General features: G+C 44.2%; 1 protein-coding gene across 1 annotated transcript in view; it reads left to right on the forward strand.

The window, feature by feature from the left end:
• The window catches only part of THADA (THADA armadillo repeat containing), a 1,588,234-nt gene that overhangs the window by 22,594 nt on the left and 1,537,652 nt on the right, over window positions 1-27,988 (forward strand). Inside the window, exons 3-4 of the mRNA XM_086927803.1 lie at window positions 9,171-9,265; window positions 21,745-21,839. Coding sequence (XP_086783929.1) covers window positions 9,190-9,265; window positions 21,745-21,839 — 171 coding nt within the window. The 5' untranslated portion in view covers window positions 9,171-9,189. The remainder of the gene's footprint in view (window positions 1-9,170; window positions 9,266-21,744; window positions 21,840-27,988) is intronic.

The raw sequence follows: 27,988 nt of genomic DNA on the forward strand, positions 1-27,988 counted from the left end.
TGATAAACGTACCTTTTGCAACTACTCCACGCGCCTCCTTTTCGTTTTTAGGTCGAGCCTAGACTCAAGCAATGCGAAGAATTGCTTAGTCTGCTCGACAACTATTGTCACCCGTTTCTGGGAATGTGGACACGAGATGGGCACGAGCGCAGATTTCACCTCATGGGAGCGCACGGTGCCGTGCCCATCTCCTGCCTCAGATTCCCGTGCGCAAACACACACAGCCACACTCACGCATGTGCACATACACAGCCACACGCATACACAGACACACACACACTGCATACACACACGCACCCCCCTTAAACAGACACACGCGCACCCAGACAGAGACACGCACAGACACACTCGGACACACACAGACACACGCGCGTACACCCCTCCCCCTCCACTCACCGGGCTCTTTCCGCGTGTCCCTCGGCAGCCAGCATTCAGCGTGCAGGGTTCCAGGACGTTCTCCCGGCAGTTCCTTCCTGTTTCTTTGCAGGCCCCGCCCACGTCCCAGCGAAGGCTGCCTGACTTCCGCTAGCACTCTGTGGCATCACCATGAACTTGTTGTATTATTCTCTCAGTAACATCAATTCCAGCAGGCGTAGCAAAAACGTAAGTAAATGAATACAAAAAATATAAACTGGTTTGCATCTTCTGTATTGACGTGCTTGTGCTGTGAAATTACTCCCTACGCCGACAAATGAGAAAACTGTCTTCCCACTGATGGAACAAGTTCAGTTATTAGAAAGAAAAAAGAAAAAAAACTTCACATTTAATTCATGCACTCTCGTCCTTCTCTCGTATCGTCTGCCACACTTCGTGACTCAGTTTTCCTTTCTCTGACTATCCCATACCTCACTCCTCTCCCTAACCCCCTGTGATTGTGCATGACAAAGAGCTCGTGCAGAGCCCCGGAATGCTGTCGCGTGAATAAGCTGACGTTCTGAAGCAGAAGGCAGCGCGTGCACATTGTGGCGGTGACATAGTAAACAGTTTCCCGCCAGTAGTGTGAGTCATCTATCTTACATTAAATGCGCATGGGGTGGGTGAATCACACGTGGCGTGTTTCTTTAAAATCCGTTATGCAAATATTTTACAACGTGCAGTGCAGTGACCCAGTCATCCAGTGCAGCACCTGACCTGAAGTGAGAAGACTGATGTTGAAATAAGCAGTTTCGAGCTTCCGGCCTAGTGTTTGCGCATTGAACAGTGCACCTGCAGTCTCCTCCTGTCCTCAGCAGCTCGTGCATGCTGAGCAGTCCTTCGTCCCCCACATTGAAAGCTGCTTACGATTAGAGATTTTTTTACGTGGGGCACTGAAGTGCTTACCTACAGGAGTAGCAGGCTGCCTACACCATGTAGGGTGTGTGGTTGGAAGGATGTTTTTTTATGTTTTTATCCTGTGGGAAGTGTTTGTTTTAATTGTGTGTGTGATGACTGTCCACTTTTTAGGTGTCTTTCTGTCTGCCTCGATGGTTGTGTTTTTTTCCCCAGAAGAGCGCTGTGCATGTTGATTAGACTAGTCATTTACATTGTCCGTTGTAAATTTGGACCTACAAGTCCCAGCATGCCCTTTGCTATTGGCTGATAATCCACGACGGGCTGAAACCAGTCTTGTGATACGGAGCCAGTTGACAGCTTTGATAAGACAATTGTCCACGTGGTGGCCGGTTCTTTTGACACGAGGCCACCATTAAAACAAGAGTCCATGTTATCAGCAGTTAGTTATCAAATGCAGTGGTCTCTCATCTTGCCAGCGAACCGCCCTCATGGCATGGTCCTGGTGACTCCTATGCTAATATTACCAGTCAATAATCCGTGCCGTGGCCTCTGCCTCGTGCCTAGGTGTCAGTTTCCAGCTGTGGTACTATTAGCAGTTAATCTACGCCATGGCCGCTGCCTAGGGTTAGTTCAACAGATATTAAATTACAAATGCTATCGGTGTCACATTTGCGAAAGTTAAAACTATTGGCATTGTAAATGACAAAGCCATTAATTTGGCAATTTTCAAAACCAACACATAAATAAAATATTTGTCATTTACAATACCAATAGTTCAAACTTTCCTAATGCGAGACCTATTGCATTGCAAATGCTTGTTACAATTGGTGTGACTGAAGTTGGTACAATGGACTAAAACCGTCACGTGACTGCACAAATCATCAAACGGAAAATATTAAGTTATTCTTTTGGCTTGTGGTTTTCAGACAAAACTCCCCTCAAACTGTGAACATTATTACCTATTTCAACAGCCGTAAGATAACAAGATAGGTTTAGCAGTTTTAGAAATCGCATGTGTGGCTGTCTAAGCCATACAGAAACATTTTAGGTATATGTAAATAAATGCACCCTGCTCACAGTACCATGGCAGAATATGTTTGTAACTGGAGAAGCAACTGGAGAGGTCTTCCACTATTATTGTTAATGTACTGCTGGTTATTCAGTTTAATACAGAGGGCTAGCTAGCCTGTTGTCCTGACACCAGGTAGATCAGTGCCACAGGAGCAGGGCTGCTCTACATATGCTGGAGACTGGGGTTTGTATACAATAAGCAGTGACTCAGGCCTGCTAAACAGGCGTCGGTCCACAGCTGAGGTAAAGTCCCAGGGGTCAGAAAAGCACATACAACTGGGTTTATAACTGGACTTGATGAAATTTTGTGTAGTAAGTTTATATTTGTAGTCGGAGAACAGTTTGAGTTACCAAAAAGCCTCTCTTGACTAAAGGACAGTTGCAGTCTGTTTCCCACTTGGCAGAATGGGTAGACATGACCTTTGGGCATGGGCCCTTCCTGATTAAAGTGCTGTTAGTCAATGAGTCAGGGTGTTTTCACGTTTAGTGGGTCACAGCTTTGGCACTATACAGCAAACAGGTGAACAGTTTAGGTGAAACTATCCTCATATTTACAGAGAGAAAGTGCACCTTTTTGTGTGGTCGGCCCCATTATTTTGGACTGAAGTTGCTGTGTTTTTTTTACGCGGTGCACTGTGTCTCATGTCCTCTGACCCCTAAAATCTGCTAAAATTGGCTAACTTCTAATTGGCATATATAACTTTCCTATAAGGCCATAGTATATGGTGCAGAAATACACCCCAGCTTGGGAAGTTAAATATTACCTATGGATTGCAGCACTTATTGTGCCATCCACTAGCGCGACGAATGACAACATGGCTTCACACCTACCATTGTAGCCTGACTGCTGCAGTTTACATCTACAGCCCGCACTGTCAAAATAACACACTGACAGTGGAAAACACGTTCCTTTTAAATCATTAAAGGTATCCCATAGTAGCCTTGCATCCCACAAGGTAGGGTGTCTAGTATTTAAAAGTGGGTCCTGTAGGAATTCAATGTTGGCATGTCCAGACCTCGAGAAATCTACTCGCCCATTATCTATGGCGAGTAAGGTGTTAGAGCTATTTTTAGGGCCTATTTGCCCAGTATGGCAAGAGAGCTCCTGACAAAGAGCAGATGTTCTGAAAGGGGATGAGCAATAAAGATGCCTTATAATTGTATCTAGCACAGCATTTAAATAGCTTGTAAATGAACTGTACAGATACTTCAAAATATATTTCAGTAGTTAGGAAAGCACTTTTTTAAAATTGTGAAATGTTGATGGAAAGAAAGAATTTAATAGGATCAAAAAACTTTACTTGGAGATGTGCAAATGATAAATATTTGCTGAAGCCCGATTTCCATACATTATTGCTATCTAGTTGTATCAATAAAACTGCATATCAGTGGAACGGTTTGTGGCAATTTCAATGGAAATGTGCTATCCGTAATGGACTGTGCACTAACACATCATGCTTTAGTAATATATTATATAAAGTGAAAGTTTTCTAACATGAACTGAGAAATACTCCTGCACCCGCACTGATGACAATGCTATTGCTGAAAGAAGAGGCTAATCAGGGGTCGTGTACCCTTATGCGATCTAGATTTTTATTACACTTGGGGCAAAAGTTTACCCTATTAAATCAAACAAAAGAGTTTTTGCCCAGCAGGCATGCTGAACTCTCATATTTGAAGGTGCTTTCATATATGATAATTGAAGAAAAAGGTGACTCAGCGAAATAAAATATTTGCCTACGATCACACAGTTTGAGACCAGTTTATGGGTCAAGGGCAATACAGTTAGGTCGATTATATTATTGTAGTCACTTAACCTGCAAGTCTAATAACTTTTTAATGATTTTCTGAGGCTTGATGTCCCTACGGTGAAAACCCTCTGAAAAGCTATTGCCCTGCTCAAGGCACTTGCTGTCCTATGAGGAAAACTAGAGTGCAGATTCATTTATTATGCTATCCTGGGTTTGGTACAAGCTACAGAAATGGTTCAGCCACTATTTTTAATGTATGTTAAAAATCCAATTCAACAGTAAAATTAGAGTTCTGATAAATATTTAGGAAAGTAGCCTCTAAAACGCTACCTTAACAGCCAGAAGCTTTTGCAGGCTAATTTGTATGAGCCTGCCAGCAGCTGACTCTGTGAATGTGTGACCTTAATGAGAAATGAAAATTGCTCCCAGCGTAGTACAGTAGCTTAAGCCTGGTGACAAGATTGGCTGTGTTTGGGGTATGGGATCTTATCAGCTCAGGGAGGGCAGCTAGTGAGGTTCAAGGAATGTCATTGACTTGAAAAGAGTAGAAGTGAGGCCAATCCATTCATAGTTTTGTGTACAGGGAGGCCGGATGGGGAGAAACTCTTTGATCTCAGGACACATGCTGGTTGGCCTGGTTATGTCCCAGTGGGAAATGGAGCTCGTCGCAGCACTAGTTTGGTGTAGCTTATATCTTAGGGTAAGTGGACTGATCATTCCCTACACACATCCATGAATGGCACACAAGTTCCCTTCAGGGGAAGAAGGTCTGTGCCATTTTAGATTCTCCCTCAAAGTGCATTCCGAGCTTTTTTCCAGTAAAGTAAACCGGGCATGCTGCAAACGTGGGCACGGTTGCCCGTGGGAACTTTTTGATTATTGAATAGGGAGTCTCCACGAGTCACCCCCTCCCCCTGGCTACTCAAATGTACAAACATGGACTTACCACCAGCCCCTCAGAGCACTTTCGGCACCTGCACAAGAACAGAAAGACTGCACTTGCTACTTGAGACCAGTGATGTGACCTGAAGAGCTGAACCTGCTCCCGTTTTGTACATAGGACAAATGCGTTGATTCCAAGAGTCAATTGGCTGTCTTCTTAGGGGCTAAACTGACACAACAAGTTGCAAGAGGCCATTTTCCTGAAGTACTTCGCTGACCATTAGCAACTGGAACTGGAACTGGACTGGACCTTGCTGGTGGCCTTTGCTGGTGTGAGTCCTGGACCGTAAGTGCTTTCTGTGACGTCCTGGGAGCCTTAAAAATTACTAACAGGAGCTGACCCAGAAAGTCTCAAATATTGGCTCTTCCAAGACCTCTGGAGCATCAGCAGAAGCTTGGACCAAGCCCAAAATGTCTGACTTTGACGCAGCTTCGTCAGATATTGCTTCAGACTAGCCCCGCTGGAAGATTTGACGTTCCATAAAAAGATGAAGCACAAAGGTAGAAATCTTATCCAGGCAAAAGTGCGAAAAGTATCCCCCCACCCTCCGAAGCAAAGACTACGTCAGCTGTGAAATTTGAATTTGTCAGTCTCTGAGCTTTTTCCAACAAAACCGACAACCTTAGCAGTGCCTCATCTAGCAACAATCCAGCTTTGGGAGGTCTTTGGCAGTGTTAGACTTGTCATCATTAGGGTAGTCTTCCCACAAACGTTTTGCCTGCTTATCTCCTCTTTTTGCTGGCTTTAGGACTTGGAGTACTTTACCACTGCTGACAAGTACTGAAGTGCATGTGTTTCTCCCTTAAACATGGTAACATTGGTGTATACACAATTGACATATTTAGTTTACTAGTAAGTCCCTTGTGAAGTTGTATACCATATACCCAGGGCCTGTAATCTAAATGCTACTAGTGAGCCTGCTGCACTGGTTGTGTCACCCACACAAGTAGTCTTTCAACCCTGTCTCTGGCCTGCCATTGCAAGGCCTGTGTGTAGTTTGCTGCCACTTCGAGTTCGCTTTTAAAACTATTTGACGAGCCTTAAACACCCCTTTTAATACAAATAAATCACCACTAAGGTAGGCCGTAGGTAGCCCTCAGGGCTGGGTGCTGTATAACTAAAAGGAAGGACATGTACTTTTAAGTTTTATATGTTCTGGTAGTGAAAAACAGCTACATTTGTTTTTCACTTCTGTAAGGCCAACTCCTCTCATAGGCCAGCATTGTTAATTGCTTAAAACACTTTAAAGCTGTAATTCCTGATCAGAAAAGGGTAGCTGCATCATGTTTTATATCTTTAAAATGGTAATGATAACTCCTGTTAAATGGCAAAGTTGAATTGAATACTTCTATTTTAGAAATGCCACTTTTAGAAAGTGCAACACAAAAAGGTAATTGCTGGAATGTTGAACATTGTCTAACATTCATCCCCAGTCACAGATCTGGGTTTAATCCATCATTATTGGCTTACTGTGTCACTGGATTGAAGCTAACCTTGCTGATATGGGGTGATGCCCTGAAACCAGTATCGAGATGCTTGTTTCTGGTCCAGGGAGGACCTGGCTTGGCAGTTCGGGCTGGACTGTTCCCATGATGAACCGGGTCAAGACTGATTTGCATATGGCTGGGTCTAAGCTGGGGTGGCATGAAGAACAATGGATTTAACCTAGATCTCTTGTCTGTTAGTGAATGTTTCATTTGCTCTGCATTCCGTCCATCATCTGTGTCTCTTACTTTTAGAAAGCGGGCTTTTCTCTGCTCTTACTACTCTGTGTGCCTTGCAGTCTGCCTCCAATACAAATGTGAAGTGCATGACACAGGAAGGATGGGTGTGACCAAGAACACATCTACTTTCATCTGGGGAGAGGAATTGGCCTAACTGCTAGGGCGGTCGACCTTAAATCTGGGGAACCGGCTCCGAATTTCGGCAATGATGCTGAGCATCCTGTGACTCTGGGCAATTACTTAATCTTCCCGTGCCTAACAAAAATGAAAGTGTCCATCTGTAACACAACTGGTGATACCCGATTCCTTCGGGTCAAGTTTGCGCTATATAAAACTCTGTAAAATAAAAATAAAAATCTGCATTCTGATTGCTCTTCCTGGGCAGGAAAAGAGAGGGGTAGCTGACACTTAACCCTGAATAGTCAGTGTCCTGTTTCCAACACCAAGAGCTGATTACCCCCTACGGATAGTCTGGAGCCAGAGACGGGGGGCCTGTGCATGTCAAGTGCCTGCTTTGAAATTTGCCCTTACTTCAAAGGCACAACAGGGTATAAGTACTGGTTCTTTGAACCTACCAAGACAGTATACTACTGGACCTGTGAAGAACTCTGCCAGGAGTAAAGAGTACTGTACTACAAGGATTGGCACTTTGCTTGACTACTGCTCTGAAAGAACTGCTTTTCTGCTTTGCTTTGCTGTGCTGCCCAGCTGCCTGCTGATCCTTGCCACCGCTGTAGACAAGGACTGGACCCATCTCACTTGAACCCAGAATGACTCCAAGGGCTTTTTGGCTTGCCACTGTTCTGAAGTCTGAGGGCCATCAAGGATTTCCTTCAACCCTGCAACAGCACCTGGACTCTGCCGTCTGTGAGTCCTACCCTGCCAGGTGGTGCCAATTCAGTCATGGGCCCTTGAAAAACAACACTGCACCGATGCGAACTGACGCATTGCCCTTCGACGCCAGAGCTGATCGACAACATCGCTTCCATTGACTGTGTGGCTCGACGAAGATGTAAAGCGCGGCTCGATGGCGACTAGGCCTGGGTGGTAAATTCCGTTCTGCTCACGGAATTTGGGTAATTTCACGTTCTGCGGAGAAGGCAGAATTGCCAAAAATTCCTCGATCTGCGGCTTCACCGAATTTTTTGATTGTTTGCGCTTTCAAAATGCATGTGTGCAAGATATTTCTCCCTGAGTACACAAACAGTGTTCGCGAACAGGAAAAAAGCTTCGCGAACGGGTGGAACAAGCAATTCTGCGTGTTCGCTAAACTTTTGCGTGCTCGCAGAGATTTGTTACCATTTCGCAAATTCCGCCCACCCCAACACATCGTAAAGGGGTTCTTGGACAAAGCCTTTATCGCCTATGCGAATCAGAACTAAAGCATTGAGTCTTTGACAAGCGTCAATGTTTCCTTATATCGAAGGTACTTTTTCAGCAGGACATGATTGAGGCTTGTTGCCAGCCTGCCTTCCATCTCAGTTGGCCTGAACTTTGGATTTACCCCAGTCCAGCACAACCGCAAGTAGACCCTAAGCGGTATTTGCTTCTAGGCGCTACTTTTTGATTTATTCTTTAAAGATTCATAACTCTGGTTACACATTGCCTCGCTATATATAAGTCTGACTGCTCTGTGCCAAGCTATCAGAGGGTGAGCACAGGTTGTCATTTAGTGTGTATTTAGCTTATCCAGACTAGTGTGGTGGTTCCTGCTTGGACAGGGTGCAAACCTCTGCAAACTAGAAGCTCCAGTTTTAATAAGTAGGTACAGCCTGCAACATTGCCCCTCTGGAGGATTTTGCCTCCTATTTCAGTGAGTCAGAAGGTAAACTCTTTGACTGTGAAAATGCTGCTTGGTGTATCCGCTACATCACAGTTGACCTGAAATCGTGTCTTGTTCCCGGTCAACTGCGAATGGTGACTACTGATTGGAGCTTTACTTTTTCTTGGCACTTTTTGCCTAAAATCTTTTAAAATTCATATGTCTGGTTCCCCTTATTTTATGTTTGCTGTGATGGTGTTATTTTGTTTATTATATTTTCCCCTAGTTTTATAAATTGGAGTGGGATTTTTATTGTGTTGTTATTGTGTTGTGTTTTTTACTATTTTGGTACTTCGATGTGTGTTACACTTTTTCTCAAAGTTAAGGCCGTATTCTTTTTTCCCATAACTATCAGGGGTTGAGCTCTGGTTTAAATTATTGAAACCTTTGCCAGAACGTAACAGGTTAGTGACTGTGTGTTATTTGTCGTGGACTAACATTCACCCTAATTAATAATTAACTTTCTTACATTTATTTAATCTACTTTATGTATGTTTCAAAACGTTACATTTTGTTTTATTATAAATTTATATATATGCATGGGATTGGTTTTATGTATGAATTTTGTTTCTTATTTCCTTTTCCAGGATCCACCACGTCTTGAAGATGGTTTTAAAGAAAAAGAAGGAAGTTAGAGTGAATTCTGTTGCTATAGAAGGCCCGAAGTTTGACAAACTTAAGTGTAAGCTCTTTGAATTATATCCACACATTTTCTTTGTTGCCTCATATGTGAATTGCTGTTTAACAGTACATGCTTTGAAACCATGTCTTCTTTATAGTTTGTGTTGATTCCTCAATTTCCTGTTCCAAGTGGTTCTGTTCCAATTGGAACTTACTTCTATCACAGGCTAAGTTTTAAATTAAAGCGGTTTTCCCAATCACCAAGAATGTCTGGAAGGTTGAGTAGTCTCTATTAAAACACTTTGCTTGGTGATATCATAACATTTGTCTTGAAGTGCCGCTTGTATTTAGATATGTTAACTATCCATCTCTTTGAAGGAGGGTTGATCATGCCCACATAAAGACTTCGTGTCACAGATGCGAGGTCTGAAACTCTTCGCTCTAAAATGGAGAAGTGGAATGCTTATGGAGTACTTTAGCAGGGATCGAGAAGCAATCAATTCTTGAGCATGATCTGTGCATACAGGACATAACATTAAAAGCTTTATTATTTAGATGCGCTATTTACTAGTGATCTTGTGGAACAGGGTTGTCAATAATATCTAGTAGCACCACCCCATCAATGGCATTTGTCCTGTCTTAAAAGCCCGTCCGTCAGTGTTTCCAAATTCATTGAGCAGTTTAGAAATCAAGGAAAAGAAAGCAAATCACTTCGTGTTTGTGCAGAAATAAAAATTTGAAGCCCATAGACTCAATCTTAGCAAAGGCATTTCTGCTCTTGTGGTTATACCTGGTTTTTAGTATTGTACATGATAAAGTTTTGATGATGTGGTTTAATTGGTTGGTTTGTGAAGCATATCTTAGCCTCCCCCTTCCCTAGTACTTACCTGAGACCGCTCCTCTGACCATTCAAGGACCTTTCGGACCTGGCTCCACGTCTGATGCTGCCGTCTGTCTCTGCATTTAGCTGCTCTCCCTCTCTCTTGTTTGATCTTGTTGTGTAGTTCCTATATTCCCAATAGGCTCTGTGCATTGGAATAATATATCCTATAGATTTGACGTAGGACTTAGGTCAACTAGGTCTCTATCGAATATACTAAACTTAATTGTGAGTGCCAGCTAACTCAGAGGTCACTAGAAACTTTCTCGAATTCACAAGAAGGGTTTAGTTTCTGACAATCGCATACACATGACAACTTTGTTTCCCCAAGAATAAAACATATCTTCAGAGTCGTGGAAACAATAGATGAGTATTTCACCCAGTCAATCTTGCATGCTTCGTTTCTACAGAGTTGCAGAGAAATAGAGAGACTGGTGTTTTTCAATAAAAAGGTTTATTGAACAGTCTTCTTTCTCATGCAAGAGAAGTGAACAGCTACAATCGTTATGCAGACTGCAAAGTATAATGTGTACAGCGAGAATAGTATTCTAAAATAATACTGTAAGAGCATTGTATGGTTTCCAAGCCATATAAAAATACATATATAAATACACAGGCTAAAATACTGAACTGGTGTTTCTAAAATACGCCTACCCCAATGTACCTAACCTAAGTCTAGTATGTGGGAAGAAGTCAATATTGTCTTTTGCATGAGTTTAGTTTTGCCGAGAATCTACCAAAAGTTTCTCTAGGTTCTTATCAGCTCCATACCTTAAAATGAAGGAGGTCTGGTATCTCTTTCTCGGGACTCGATTTCCCAACACCCCGCAAGGGGAGTCAGAAACACTGCATTTCTCAGCAGAGTAGGGCTGCTTCCTGATCATTGCGTCAGCTGGAGATTTGGCTTTCTTCTCCACTTGCTGTAGCGAGCTGCATCGGGCAAGTAGGTTGTCAAACTGCTTCGAACCACCGTAGTTTGCTATATCAAGTGAAGGTATATTTATACCTTGAAGGTGTTTAGGAATGCCATCCTTGATGTAAAGTCGGGCATATGAACCTCATGAATGAACCCCTAGGGAATAGTTGTTCATTGTAAAAGTAACTGAGTTCTTGGAGAAATCAATATTCAAGCAAGGGGAAGTCCCTAACTGCTTAAGCTGGTTTTCCAAGAACTCGTTGTGACGTTTGGTGAACGGATGGAAGAGCCATGCCTGTATTTGGGTAACATGGGCTATGCCTAAATAAGGGCTTTATTTCTATGCCTATATAAGGACATCGTGATTTGTACCCATATAAGGGCATGAATCAGGAAAATCCATTCAGAATCTAAAACGATATACAACAATTTTTGTCTCTCTCACACACTCGCCTTGTACCTTGGTTTACTCTTGTGTGACTTTTTCATTAATCTTTTGAGCCCCCCCCCTTTTTTTTTACTCTTCATTACTCTTTGTGCCACTTCTGTTACGATATGTGTTCTCCTTAGCACTTGCTATACTTTTTCTGCCTGTTTATCAATACTTTTCTTCCTCGTTTTTAATTGGTTTTCTTCTGCCCTCTATGTGCCTGTCTCATGCTCTCTGCATGTGTAACTCATTTACTTGGTGTCCTTTTCCGTTTTTTTTGGTGCCGCTTTGCCCATTGCTACACTACCCTTTTTTTGCCTGTTTCTCACTCACTATGTATGACTCGCGTGTTCTCTCTGTGCCTCTTTTTGCAATCTTGCCTCTCTCCTTCTCACGTGCCTCCCACCTCCTGCACCACCCACCGTGCTCCTTCCCTGGACCTAGTTAATGGTGGCTGCAGAATGTACCAGCCATTAAGCAGATGGTAACTTTAGAATTTACCTGTGACCAATCATCCGGCCATACAACATCCTTTTGAACATGGCTTCATGCTTGAGGCTCCCTCCTCGCTCTGCTTCTGTCTGCGCTCTTGCTCGATCTCGCTCTCTCTCTCTCTGTCTCTCACACACACACTTTTGTGCGTCCTTGTACTCTTGTGTCTCCTTCATTCCTCTTTTCTGTCTCTTCCATTACTCTTTTGTGCATCTTTTCTGGACTCTTTTGTGCCTTTGTTTATTATTTGTACTGCTTCTATTATGCTAAGTGCCTCTCTTCAGCGCTTGCTGTACTCTTTCCTCCTCTTTTGCAATACTTTTCTGCCTCATTTTTCATTGTTATTCTTCTGCCCTCTTTGTGCCTTTCTCTCGTCTTTTGTGCTCTCCTTGTGGGAATCTTGTACTTTCTGAGGTCCATTGCTTTCAGTTGTCACCAGATACACGATCACCAGTCAAGACTGCTAAAACAAGCCCAAAGGAGGGATCTCTATAATGTTTATGGACTTGATCAGCTGCACCACCTCCACAGACACCATGAGCATCTTCTTGTAGCACTTGACCTTCATGCTACGCTGCAACTCACAGCAAGCTACATCATTAGCGCAAATCTCGTCTACAGACTAGGCAACTTCATCAGCAACATCACAGACTTTATCACACCCTTCATCATCAACTGAAGTACTGTCATCCTCCTGGTTGGCTTGAACTTCCACCTAAAAGCCCACTCCGACCACAACTCTGGTAACTTCTTTGAAAGCAGTGAGAACTGCTGCATCCCCCAGAATGTGACCAAACCCACCGACACCACTGTACACCACCTGGACCTTATCTTCTTCTCTTTCAATACCATCACAGTCAGCAAACCCTCTACTGTCAACTGGACAGACAATGTCCTCGTCAGTTTCAACATTACCTAGAAGGTGACCGTCCTAGGCCTTACCTGCTGCAGCTGGAAAACACATCTAGAGGATTGGATTTCCACCCTCACCAACACTGCCTGAGCAAACTAGCAGCTTAATGGAAGGCATCAAGAACTTCAATGCTTGGAATACCATGTGAGCTGCCACCCTGGCCCCCTCAAGAACAGGAAAACAATGAGAATGCAAACACAAGCTAGTTAGTACACTGGAGAACCCAGGATGACAAAGCAGCACTGCATACAATTGAAACACAAGTGGAGAATGTGCCAGAACACAGCGGACAAGGACATCTTCAAAGTCGTACTGAGGCAATACCACCAGCGAATCCTGAACACCAAGCAAACAGCCCTCACAGACCTGGTAGATGACGGCACAAACACCAGTGAAAATTTTTTCACCATCATCGGATACATCATCACACTCACAGCCAGCAACAGCATCTCCTCGCAGAAGCTCTGTAAAGATATCAGCAGCAACATCATGTCCATAAATGATGACTCCCCCTCAACAGGACCCCCTTCAGCCTTACAGCAAGCCTTCTGGTATCTACAGATGAACAAACCCTGACAATGTAGTCCACTGTCCCCACAGAATAAACCGCTGCCACTATGAAGTCTGTCCATTCAGGAACCCTTCAGACCCATTTTCTTATCCACTCGGGGGCCCCCACCGACCCCTGCACCCCTCACATCTACCAAAGAGCTGCGGCCGCCATCGCACCCGAACTACAACACACCATCAACACCACCTTCAAAACAGGCACCTTCCCAGACGACTAGAAGCGTGCAGAAGTCAGACCCCTGCACAGGAAGCACACAGCTGACCCCACCGACCTCAAGAACTATCGGCCCATCCTGCTCCTCCCCTTTCCAGCCAAAGTTGCAGAGAAAACAGTCAACAGGAAACTGACATGATTCATTGAAGAGAACGCCGTCCTCGACCCGTCCCAATCCGGATTCGGAAGCAACCACACCGCAGAGACTGCTCTACTCGCCGCCACAGACGACATCTGCACCCTCCTGGACCAAGGCCACTCCACAGCCCTCATCCTACTCGACCTATCAGCGGCCTTCTACACCATCTCCCACCACACACTCGTCGCTAGGCTACACGACTCGGGTATATAAGGAACTGCCCTGAAATGGATCCGATCATTCCTCACCGGAAGAAGCCAAAGGATCAGATTCCCACCCTTCCTCTCCGGCCCCATGAAAATTACTGAGCCCCACCCTCTTTAACATCTACATGGCCCTCCTCGCAGCCATCGTCTGACAACATGGTCTCAACATCGCATCCTACGCCGACGACACCCAGCTCATCCTCTCCCTCACCAAAGACCCCACCACTGCCAAACTCAACTTCCAGAAAGAAATGCAAGACGTCGCAGTCTGGATAAGCAACAGCTGCCTGAAGCTCAGGGCTGAGAAGACAGACGTCCTCGTCCTCTGTACCACCCCTTCTGCATGGGACCGCACCTGCTGGCCGACTGCCCTCGGAAGCCCACCTACCCCCTCAGACCACGGCAAGAACCTTGGCATTGTACTCGACTCATCACTCTCCATGAACCGACAATCAGCGCCGTCCCCTCCAGCAGCTTCAACACCCTCCGAATCCTCCGCAAGACCTTCAAGTGGATCCCTCCGGAGTCAAGGAAGACAGTCACCCACACACACATCATCAGCAGACTGGACTATGGAAACGCAATGCAGGTGGGCATCAACAAGTCCCTACTCCGCCAACTTCAGACAATACAAAACACCGCCACCAGACTTGTCCTAGGCATCCCCCGACACGAACACATCAGCCAAAACCTACGAAGTCTCCACTGGCTCCCCGTTGAGAAAAGAGTCGCTTTCAAAATCGTCCCTCAGGCCTACAAATGCCTACACAACAACGGACCCAAATACCTCAATGACAGAATCAACTTCCACGTACCCAAAAGAAACCTCCGATCTTCCAACCTCGCACTGGCAGAAAACCCACGCATCCACAGAGCCAGAGCACATTGCAGCCTAGACCTGGAACAAGCTACCGGCAGACATCAGACGCGCCCCCTCCCTGAACACCTTCAAAAAGACCCTCAAGACCTGGCTTTTCGGCTAAGCAGATCTGAGGATCCCCCACACCCTCAGCGCCTTGAGACCCTCACGGGTGAGTAGTGCGCTTACAATTCCCTGATTGATTGATTGATTGGTTGGTTGGTTGAGGGCAGCAATGATAGCCGGCCTACACATGCGCACTGCCAGTTGATTAAAAGGTCCATGTAGTAACTTTCTGAGCTCAAGTTGCATGCTGGACAAATTCAGAGTACATGTATTAAAGTCTCTATTCCAGTGCCATACAGTCAGCATTCTGAGGACTCCGCTTTTTTTTAGGAATGGTCCAAAGTTGGTTGAGTTCCTAGATGAAGGGACATCAACTTAAGCTTAATATTAAATAGAAACCTAATATTTAATGGGGTTTTCCAAGGTAATAGGAGTTTATCAGTTGGCAAGCATGAGGTCGCCTCACTAGCATCGCTTTGTATTCTTTCATTGAAAATGATCTTGTTACTTTATTTAGTATCCTTTTGAACTCGCCAGCTGCTACTTGTGTGGTCCAAAGTTTAGTGACTTGATCCGACGTTAGGGTGTCATGTAAAAAGCAGCTAAATGAAGAGATTAAATTCTGCTTATTTATTTATACCAGACATATGCTGCAAGTGTGTTTTTCTCAGCTGATTTAACTCTATAGCACATCATCATGAAAGATCTTTTTGAGGCCAAAGTCTGTTTTGTTAGGTCTAGCTCTAATCGTAGCTGCGCTGATGAGGAAATATTTGAGAGCTTGAAGACTGATCTGTAGGCTTTTGCTATTAGTTGGTCTGACAACCTTGCCGTCTTTCCAACATTTACTTCACACCCATATGCGAATGTGAGGAGTAGTTTTGCTGCCATGACCTTCAGTAAGGGCCCTAGAATAGGGTCCGTCCTTGATTTTTTTTACAAGTGTGCAAAAACCTAAAATCAGAGAAGCTGACTTGGATTTTATTAAATCCATGAGTGGGCAGAAGACACCTTTTCTATCAGAAATCACCCCAGGTATTTGTAGTTTCGTACAATTTTTTTTTCACTTTATTTAACTTTTAGGTATAGTTACAGCAGCGCACTGCGATCGGATAATCAACAATTTGTTAAGAACATGCAGTCAAAAAAAGAACAACCCCCATGATACATTTAACAGTGCAATATTGGAGAACATGCCGCCTCACAGTGAGTTACCAAAGCCCCTTGTCCACAAGTGTGCGGGATTTCACAAGCACATGAGCAAACAAAAATTAGGCCCCATACGTCTGGCTCGGTCATATTATAACTGCAGCATCAGAATGCATATAATATCGATGAAGTACGTGGTGCAGTACGCAGTGTAATAGTCTAACCTATCCCGGTAGGCATCATACCGCGGCTGGCTTGTGTTGTTGGGGTTTCTTGCTGGGCCTGTAGAAACGCCCGGAAAGGGCCCCAGATATCTTTGGGCCTCGAAGTGTGTAGGGGAGAGTGTAGTAGTATATATGTCATTATTGGTAGAGCAAGAAGCCATACTCTTTAGCCATCCCTTCACAGAGGGAGCAGACCTACCACCCCAGTGAATCGCCACTTCTCTCTTGCTGAGGAGCAAACCAATAGCAACAAACCTGCGCTTAGTATGCGGGAACTGTGCAACGTATCCCAATAGTGCAATCTCAGGCAATGGGGTCATAGGTATCCCAACCATTTCACTCATTTTCCTGTGTATGACAACCCAATACGCTTGTACGTTCGGACAGATTCAGGCAAGGTGTGCAAAGTCGGCATTCGGGCGTGACATCTGGTGCAGTGATGGGATCTGGAAGGGTCTATCCTATGGAGTTTAGCCGGGGTAATGTACATTCCGCGAAGAAATTTAAAATGAAGCAATTTATGCCGGCTATTTAGGGAAATCTTGTTTGTGACCGCACAGCAGGCATCCCATTGTTCGTTCAAGATCTGCCCACCCAAGTCCACCTTCCAAGCTTTGCGTAGTTTATCCTCATTGATCGGAAGGATAGTAGAGCATGACCTATATAGCTGAGACACAATGTGTACCCCCCTCTCACTGCCAATCCGCATGCCAAGAGGAGGAAAGGAAGGGGGCTCCAGAGTGGGGTCTGGAAAGGCAGCCAGGAGGGCAGAGCGAAGTCGCAAGAGGACAAATTTGTCCATGAAGGAAGCATCCGGAAAGTGTTAGTCATCGTCTGAGTTGAAGACATGTCCATCAGGAAACAAGTCAGCCATCTTAACAATGTCAAATTTGAGGCACGGCTTCTGTACCAACTTTTCGTTAGTAATGGTTATCAAGTTAGGGTTAGGGAGTGGGAGATCTGAGGAATAGAGTAGTGTAGTGTGTGTAATGTGGCGCAGCTTGCCCCAAGCTCAACTAGTGGTCGAGGCCGGTTGAATATCATTGGGATCTCTGGGGAAACCATGCGACAAAACTGCAGCTAACGTGCCTGGTAGGACTAGGTCTGATTCAGGTCTGAGGTAGGGGATTCTGACATCTGGGTGGTACCATGCTTGTGCGAAACTACACTGCGCAGCTAAATAATATAGTCTAAAATCAGGTTCCCCATAAAGCCCCCTCTATCGCAGGGTAGTGTCATCACCTTCCAGCTTACCCTAGGGTGCCCACCCCCCTACACCAATCTTATTAAATGGTATTGCAGTGTTAGAAAAAAATTCTTTGTGAGCGGAATAGGGATGTTCTGAAAGAAATATAAAAATTTAGGACGACCATTTTGATGAGGGAGACTCGCCCAGCCATAAAAAGTGGGAGCCGCAGCCATTTCTCAATCTGCGTTTCCGAATTGGCCATGGCGGACCCATAATTACGACGAACAATCTGCTCCACATTTAGATGTATATGAATGCCTAAGTATTTAACCGAGTCAGAGTTCCATTCCAGAGGGAACTCGAGCTCCCACTGTACCGTGCTGGCCTTGAGCAGAAAGATTACCGATTTATGCCAGTTGATTCCCAGTCCGGAATACAAACCAAAGCGCAATATTTCCCGAATAAAGGGGTCTAAGTTAATCTGGGGGTTGCGAACATATAAAACCTTGTCATCAGCATATAGTGAGACCAACAAAGGGCCAGTTGGTCCATGGCTAGAATGAACAACAGCGGAGACAACAAACAACCTTGACTGGTACCGCGTGATAATACGAAGGGAGGGGACAGTTTACCATTAGCCTAATTTGTTCAATGGTTAGTTGGATCCCGATCTGTGCTCCATGATACTGTTGTTTTTAAGTTTTAACTGAATGTCACTATCTTTGCTTTCTTATAATTAATTTCCAGTTCACAGCATTTTGTGAAGCAGAGCAGGGCATCCAAAAACCTTTTCAGCCCCATTGATGTCATACTCATCAGAAATAAATCTTATGCTTATAGAATGTAGGTAAGGGGACGACCCCCTAGTCTGGGATGGTGCGCATTTTATGAGGTCTAGTTCCATGTACAGGCTTGATATATAGATGATAAACAACGTTGGGGCTAGTACACACCATTGCTTTAGACCGATCATGGTGTACAGTTTCTTTTTCTTTGCACCATCACCCAGCTTAACAGGAATCCAAGTGTTAGTGTAAAGGAGCTGGATGGCTCTCATAATTTTTATGTTAATCCCCATACTGATACATTTCTGCCAAAGACCATCTCGTAGAACATTGCATAAAACATGCATAAAATGTCAGTTTTGCTTTAAAGGCTTTTTCCATGCAAAGGGTTGGGGCTGCCAAGTTTCAAAGTGTACTCTGGCTTGCTCTGAAACCAGTTTGATTCCATGGGATGGATGCCTGTCTGTCTACCCTTGTCTGTAGATCTTGTAGTACTAGACTTGCACAGTAGTTGGCTTCAGTTTCCAATAGAGCGAATAATCTTTAATTTGCTGGATCACTTCTGTCACCCCATTTAACATTGGTTGAATTACTGATCCTTTTCATGAGTTAGGTACTGCCAGTTAAAGATGGACTGCACATTTTTTTGCCTAGTGCTCGTGTGATGCCTTGACTAGGGCTGCCGGTAGCCTATTTAGTCCTGGTGCTCCATCCGTTCCGCAGTTTCTCATTATTGACTCAATGGGGCTTGAGTTTTGCTGTACTGTAACTTTTTCGTCCGTGCTTCTAAGAGATTGTTGTGGCAGCTTTTTCTTAATTGTGTGGAAAGAGTAGTATCTCATCACAAATTCACCTTACTGGAAAAGTGAAAAAGGTAAGCATGCTGAAGTACAGAGTATGAATATAGTGTATTTACATACAGGGAAATTGTCAGCCATATTGGACTGGTGGATGGTTAGAAATGCCCAGTCACTGGTGCATGGTAAAGCCTGTTACGTGACAATTATTTTCTAATTAAAAATAGTAATATGTCACAGATACACCTTATACGCACTTAAACGACCGGGTGTGGTTAAAGGGCAGCTGGAGCAATTTCAGTACGCGACAGACATACACTGGCTAGAAAACGGCAGCGAACCGGAGCCTTGCCTGACCGTGCCTGACCCTAAAATGGGGGCTGGCACTCAGCAGAAGACCGAATAAATGAGAGGGGCTTTGCACTAGGTGCCCCAGCAACATCCATACCTCAGCGCAGTAGGAGGGATTCAAAGAAGAAGGGGCTCTGTGTCTTCTCCATAGACCAACAAGCACTGACAGCGCTCAACAGGGAAAATTGCAGTACTACACCTCACCCCTGCCAGTCCCCAATTGCAAGTGCTCAGGAAAATTTAATCAGCAGGCATTTACTTATAAGGCCCTAAAAGAATTTCTAAGGATAGCCCTAGGAGGCAGTGGGGACCCTCGGAAGCTGAGTTCGCCGGCCATGACTGGTGGAAGGCATGCTGCTACTGCGCCGGTCATTCCGGTTGCCGTGTTGGAAGTGGTGCCCGTTGACTCATCATGCCTGATCATCGGACTCTGTACAGAGGGGGCCCGGAGTGCTTCATATCCACATTTGATCTTGAAGTAGCAATGGATCCCATCTATTTTGCAAGTTTCAAGCATGTCTGTGTTCCACGCGCTGAGCTGCTGCTGCATACTTTTGGTTCTTCGGTGGATGTGCCCCAAGGCCAGGTCAGTAGTGAAGGGCATGGGGACCACCATGATCTTTTGGCAAGCAAGTTTTTTTAGCCCTCCCTGTTACCACCTGTTGATCCCTTGCCTGACCCCAAAATGGCTGTCACGGTGTTACCTACCACGTTGTGCTACTCCTCTGAGAATAAACTGGACTTCGACTAGTCCTCAAACTCATCCCTCATTCATCCTACCCTCAGGATACCGAATCGGTCAACCTACCTCTGACCGCGGAGACCTAGCCTTTTGGCCGATGCCCGGTGGAGCTACTTGATAGCTGTAGAGGAGATGGGCTGTGGACTACCCCTTCGGCCTTCACCTACCTACCCAGCCAGACATTGGGCAGACCTTACTTTCACTCTCCATCGTACTCTTTTCCCCTACTCCTTTACCCCACCCACTTTCTCCTTTACGCTCCATTTATTCCTCCTCTTTGCTCTCTAACTGTTTTCTCATTGAGACCTAGCCGCTTGACAGATGCCCGGTGTAGCTACCTGATAGCTATAGAGGAGATGGGCTGTGGACTTCCGCCTCAGCTGTCACCTTCCCAGCCAGATTTTGGGCAGACTCCTTTGTCTCTCCATCCATCCTATCTCCATCCTTTCCATCTCCTATACCCCACCCCCTTTCCCTTCTAAGCTCCATGTTCTTCGTCTTCCGACGCTCTGGAAATGTTATCTTGGAACTGATGTAACTTGTAACTGATGTAATTTTTTAACTTTGTGGATCCTTATGTTAAGCGCTCTGATACCTCCGGGTCTAGCCAGCGCTATATAAAACTCAAAAATTATTATTATAATTTTTTTTTTTTAAAGAGAAGAAATATACATTGATATTTGAATTGATCTTATCACAAAAATGATAAAGGACCTCAAGAAGCAAGTAAAGATACAATTGGTCACCGGAGCACTCCGATTAGAAAATAAGTCATAAAATATCAATAGAAGGCTAGCAAACATAATCATCTGAGAAAGAACACATTGTAACTCATCATGATTGATGTCTTGATACCGAATATTGATTGGATGAAAAACCAACCCTCGCTATGGGCAATAGTAAAGATTCTCAAGTGTTGGTGTTAAATATGAAAGTGAATAAACTTGACCCCATCTCATAATGTAATTCATTCCTTTTATATATGTGCCTAGTCTAAACCCCCAGCATTATATGCTTATATATATGGTGTGGTTCTCTCTCTGGGCAATATTTTGGATGACTGTCCATCATAAATCATGCTAAATATGCCGCATGTCTTTATATAAGATTAAATAGATTTGGTACTAAACTTTCCTGATATGATGTTACTCTAATGTTCAATAATGTAAGACTTAAATTAGCGGGTGGTCATTCCTATGCATTACAAATTGGATGGACATGTGTAATAAATAGACCACTAATTCGGCATTTCGGGTGACTACTGGATTTATGTAAGGAAGCCATTGCTGCAGACATCTGTTCAAACTCGGAGAGATGCTCTATTCAGCTGTAGAAGAAAACGTCCAGAAAATGGTGGCTTGAAAATCATCAAAGTAGCAATAATGGCCTTATTATTAGTTAGTATTTGTAGGTTGTTCCGATCTTTGGGATCCTGTTCCTTCCAGCCCACTGCACGTCTACATATTGTAACATATTACAAACTTCATAGGTCAGTAATGAAATGGAAAGGATGGGCCACATTTGGTGTGTCCTCGAGTAGCTTGCATGCAACATTGCTTTATGATGGTTATTGTTTTATGATTACCTAAACCTGTCCTTTTTGCCCAAAATTCTATAGTGTTCGCAGATGCAGAAGGGAAAAATCTGGCATCTTTGTTGCTGCGAAGTTTGGAGCTGACTGATGGAGTTGAGCAAATTCACTGTATCAAACTGGTGAGTTACTCATTAATTAAAAAATTCTTGTCTAGATCCCACCACATTACTGATGCCTTCTCATTATTGGGATTTTTTATTTCCAGTTTATATATTAACATAATAAAACTTCTTCATATGCATTGAATTCTTCTCACGTGTTATGTGCTAGTTAGTGCCTCCAGCATGGATCTTTGAGAACACTTTTGGATACCTCTTTCAGCCATCAACACAAATAGATCACCTTATGCCATGCAGCTCTTTCCTAGCTCTGCTCTGGCTCATACAACACTGTCCCAGGGCTCACTGAGATCCCCCCTATTCCTTGTTGTTGTTGGAAAGCTCAGCTTACCCCTCACAGAGATAGGACATTTACCCATATGTGTTCCCTCTTGATAGAAGGGTATCCATGAAATGGTCATCCTGCTTCCCTCAGAGAAGAGGCTCTGCTTTATTTTCCAGGACGAACTTTTGCACCTTGGATACTCTAGAAGGCCCTACGTGAAAGTACAGATTTCTGGTAACAGCCTTTGTCTTCCAGATACTCCCAAGAGCACAAACAATGGCTAGTCATAGTTCTCATTTGAGCAGAGTTTGTTTCTCGAGTGTTGGTCTTTTCTTCTGATATTCATCGTATTGTTTTCACTCTAAAATTACCTGAAATCAAAAAAGAAAAGAGGCTGCCTCTTATTATAAGTCTTTATGGGTGGCACGTTCACTGAAGAGGGCCTTCGAAGGGTTACCTCTAGCTTATTTTGGTCCCTAATAATAAATACTGGGTTCTCTCCCACATCCAGTTTATCCTCAGTATTAACTGTTTTGTTAGGAAAACATATGGATTGCACAAACACCCAAGGGTTTCTTGGTGCTGTGACAATCAGGAGGGAAAAGATAGAGGGTTTAGGCTAATCAAAAGCTTTCTCTCTTTTTTTTGTAATTTATAAAGAATACAAAAGAAAACCAAGCAGCATGTTCACATATTGACAAATACAATATCATCCAGAGGTGGGTGGGGGAAGCAGATCCCTGTCAGGGGGGCAGAGTGCACTTCAGATGCCAGAGATAAGAGAGGTGAGACCAAAAACTTCCCCCTCACTCATGCATCGTATTATCATGTAGAGTGTGGTGCGTGTGCATAACAGAGGGGCACCCTCCATACCCAAGTCCATCTCTGCGATTTAAGCAAGGGGTCACCAACGCACCCGACCCTATCCCTGTGTCCTGTCGAGCAATGTGCATGTGACCTATACACCCTCCCACTCACTTTCACTAGTCACATCTGTGTTACCTTCCTCACTGCTCCTATCCCTCACCTTCCCCCTTATCTTGTTGCCCATCATTGCCTCCAAGGACATCCTGCATACTCGACCACATCTCAATGTCCCTCTCAGCATGTTCATCTGTACGTACCTTCCTAAGTCTACATTCCTCGGCTGTCGCCCACTCCCTCAGGTCTGCTTTCCACTTAAGGAGTGTCATGGGCATGGGGCTAGCCCAATGTATTGTTCTGCAGTGGTATGCTAATAGTAGGCCAAGCAGGGCAAACTAATAACGCATTTTTCTACCCTTCTGGGGGCGGGGTTTGGAACAAACCCAATAGATAATGACGGATTGAGGTCTCCACAGCCACCCTAGTCACTCTACACATTTCATTTCTGTAACGACCGGATTTTCAGACCAGATATCACCAACTCACCAAGACACCACCAATCCAGCCGAAACGTAACCATCTCCCTCCCCAGAGCCTACTTACCACAGTACCTAGGTACCTTCCTGGGGATGGGGAATTAGCAATATACAAGCTCATATCATCAAAAACACCACTAAATCTATAGGATTACTAGGAATACTCACTATTTACTAAGTAATTCCATATTCCACACCACACTCCTACCTTATAGTCTTGCGGCAACTCAGGCCCAGGCTATGCTACCCTCCGCATAGTGAAGGGGGCAGTTCTGATCATTTACCATTACACACTGACCTCAATCAGCGCTCACGCAAGCCAAAATCCGGTGGGTATACACATTGACCACAATCAATGCTCTCATTAATGCCACTCTCTCTAGCAGCAATCTCACTACACACAGTATCCTCCCGGTGCTCTCACTTCCGTCACAATCTGGTGCGGATACACACTGACCACAATCAATGCTCTCACTAATGTCACTCTCTCTAGCGGCAATCTCTCACAAGCCGCAATCCAGCGGGTACACACATTGATTACAATCAATCCTCTCACTAATGCCACTCAATCTCTGTCCTATGAATACCTTCAGCTCTCTCTCTCTCTGTTGGGAAGTTTCTCTATATGTATCTAATATCTACTGGGAATATCTCATATACAATATTATAGGTTATGTGATAGACAGTTCAATCCTCTCACACAAGAATGGCCAAAATTACTATATGCAAAGGTTATTCTCTGATATAAGTGCTCCCTGCTCCCTTGCTCAGTTACCACTTACCCGGACGGGAAACGCATCTGTCCACATAACAGCATCTGACTAGAAGAAAGGTTAACTTTATCATAAAAACAACAATTACACAATGGTTCACTAAGAACTGGGGTCCCTTTATTACACAATAGCAAATTATAACATCACAATAACTAGCAATCTAGACATAGCCTGAAAAGTAAAGGGAAATAGGTACATCTAAGGAATACACAGATCCGCGGGGTCTCTTTATTAAAATGAAAACAAGAAAGCTTTATTACTAACACATCCACATATAGCTGAATAATGAATTATAACAGGACTGCACACCTCTGAAAGAAAAGGGATTAATCAATGCAACAATACAGTAGGGAATATAGCCTAGGAAATAAAGGAAAATATTAATGTATATATATATATATATATATATATATATATATAGGCACTAATATAACAGGACAGATAGCACCTGATTATTATGAAGTCTTGTTCTAGCTGTCATCTGGGTCCCTCTCTCGTCTGTTCCTTGGCTCATCTCAGATTCTCCCCTGCACTCTTGGACACACATCTGCGCCGATCACTCTGCACTGGATTCCTCTCTCCCACGAACTGTCTTCACCTTCCAACTTCAGTCTAATGATATAGTTTCTGCCGCTCTGATAACCGTTCGCTCCACTAGCTTCTTCACTCTGTCTGATTGTTCCAGCTCCAATGTCTAACTCACTCCAGCTGCTCCCACAGACTAATCCACAATATAACTTCAGTCTCTTCCAAAAGTTATTTCACTCCAAACTCCAGCTGTTAACTGCCTGCTCCAACTGATCACAACTCCTGACAAGTAACTGCTTCTGACTGCTTTGTTCAGCTCCAAAAATCATCTGCCTTCTACCATTCCAAGATTCATCTGACCGCTCTCTTCAGCTCCAAAGACCATCTGAACACAACTGCTTCTGACAACTCCACCTCTCTGCACTTCGCTAATATGGAATGCTCTCCCCTAGTGGAAAGTTCCAGCCAGTAGCCTCCTCCCACCAAATCCATGTACCAGGCTCCCTGCTCCAGACGCCCTCACAGTGATCAACTGCTTGTTTCGTCTAGAGACTTGAGCCCAGGGACATTTCTTGATAAGATTCAGCTCCAGCCGGTTCTCTCTAGTTTGCAGAGAGCGAACAACACCTCATTACTAAAACATCACACTTGACCTACATGCTTCTCAGTCTGCAGAGGCAGAAAGCAAAATAGAGTATTTCTGGTTCTGGGCCTTGTAGGCCCGAAAAGGATGAAATAGACACATAGCTCTATAATTTAAAGTCAGAATACAGGATCCACCCTCTACTATAGGTCTTCAGGCCTGAGAATGATGAAAGGACACATAATTATGTCAAAGCCAATAGGCAATAGATGGATTAGAGTCAAAAATAAGGGATCTATCATCATATAAAGCGGCTATCCTCTAGTTAATGCTTCTAGGTCTGAAAAGAGGCCTGAAAAGGACCAAAACAAGCTAAGAATAGGGATCTAGGATGGTAGCAAGCTAAAGTCACCATCACTCAGAAATAGAACCAAAAACACGGTCACTGCAATACCTCTCCCCAGTATAGACTAAGCTGTGCATAACTCCAAGCCACGTGGCAGAAGTCTGCAGGCGCTTTCCCGCACCTAATACAACCCGTTGATCTTTTGGGATATGTTCTATAGAGTCGGGCTGGGTTAAGTAGGCTTGATAAAGAAAATAAGAGTGCACTAACTTAAAGCGGGAATTTATTTCCACCTTTGCTTACTCCCTGCACCATTCACCATCTGTCAGTGGGTTAGCCACTTCCCTGTCCCACGCTTCTTGACTCATGGCTACTACCGTTGTCCTATCTGTCTTCAGTGTTCCAGTCAGTCTGGAGTTGATGCCTTTACAGGAGCCCTGGTCTAGAATCGCCCTGAGCACATGAGATTTCTGTGGCTCCTTCGGAAAGGTAGGCCATATCCCATACACAGTGCGTGAAATGCTTGCATATTGCAGGAACTGTCGGTTGTCAACCCGTAGTGGGTCCCCATCTCCACCAGATCAATGAAAATGCCGTTCATATACAGATCCCCCACCATCTTGCAACATCCTGTGATCCAGCCCTCAACAATCAAAAGCTTTCCTAAACAGCCAAGCCTACAGATGTGGTTTGCCCCTGTATTTTGAATGATGTGAAATCTGTGTAAAGAAGTTGCAGAGAGACCTGAATACAGGGAGTTTGCATAGTCCAAGCGGGACACATTTACTGCTGCAATAGGCATTTTCAAGGCCCCAGATGACAGAAAAGGAGCAGCCCTCCTAATGGATTTCAACATTCCAAAGCACTTTGCCATCACTGCCTTGATCTTGTAGTTTATGGATAGTTGATTGTCCACCACGACATCCAAGCTCTTGTAGAGGCTGCTGGAACAGGAAGGGCACTGAGTTTAGAGGACCAGTAGGTTTTGGCCCAGAGATCTATCTTGTAATTGAGAATAACAAGCTCAGTCTTATCAACGTTTAGCTTGAGAGAATGAGTGCCCATCCTGTTTCAAATAAACTTCAGGGTAGGTTGACATTCTTGCAGGAACTGGACAGTATTCTCAAGCCTGAAGATGAGCTGAGAGTCATCAGTGTAATTGTAGAATCTACAACCACGACAAGCCAGGGCTAAGATCAATAAGCTGATGTAAACATTAAACAGCTAAGGAGATCATGATGAGCTCTGGGGTGGCCCACTGATAAAATATGTCTTAGAAGAAGAAAACAGGCCGAGCTACACTGTGTGAGGCCTCCTAGAAAGGAAAATATCCAACTTGGAGCATGTCCTGATAGAACAACTGCCTTTAGACGATTCAGCAGAATCGCCTGATCGACAATATCGAAGGCGGATAGTAAATCTAGACGAACAAGTGCAGAGACATGTCCCGAATCCAACTCCCATCGAAGATCATCGAGGACAGAAAACATCACTGCTTCGGTACTGGGGGCTGGACGGAAACCAGCCAACAATGGATGAAGCAAGTTGGATGAATAATGGAACCTGCTTAGCTCCTGCATAACAAAACTTTCTAAAACTTGGGCTGCATAGGGGAGAAATGAAATGGAGTGATACTTTTTCAGCAGCTTAGCATTGTTGCCTGGTTTCTTCAGCAAGTTAAGTATCACAGCAGCTTTAAATATGTCTGGAACAATGCCCCAAACGAGTGATTTATTCAAAAGGTCTAAAGGATAGTTGACTGTTATGACGGACAGAGCTCGCATAATAGCAGGAGGGCATGGATCCAGTAGGAAGTTAGATTTCACATTATGCATGAAAGAAATGATGGTCTTATGCTGAGGAAACTGTATCAATGAGTGAGAATTAATGGTACCACTGTCCACATTCTTCCCATGTTGTTGAGGCAGAGAAGTGGTTGAAATGCTATACATAATTAATGTAATTTTCCTGCTCATACAAAGTGCTGAGTGCATTGCACAGATTTTGGGAGGGTTTGATTGCCCGGGTTACTTGCGTGGAGCAAGCGAGTTTGTTTAATATCTTAAAAGTTTCCTTTTTGTGTATTTGCTGCTAAATTAACGTGGTTAGAATGAAATAAAAGATTCAGTGGTGAGAAACAAACTTTTAAACTTCCTCAAGCCCTAACGAGAAGACAGTCTTTCTAAAGTGTCGTAGCTCTTACGCCTCTGCCATTCGAGTTGGCGTAGCCTGAGATTTACCGCTTTCAATTCAT

The sequence above is a fragment of the Lissotriton vulgaris genome, chromosome 6 (genome assembly GCF_964263255.1).
Source record: "Lissotriton vulgaris chromosome 6, aLisVul1.2, whole genome shotgun sequence".
Classification (NCBI taxonomy): domain Eukaryota; kingdom Metazoa; phylum Chordata; class Amphibia; order Caudata; family Salamandridae; genus Lissotriton; species Lissotriton vulgaris.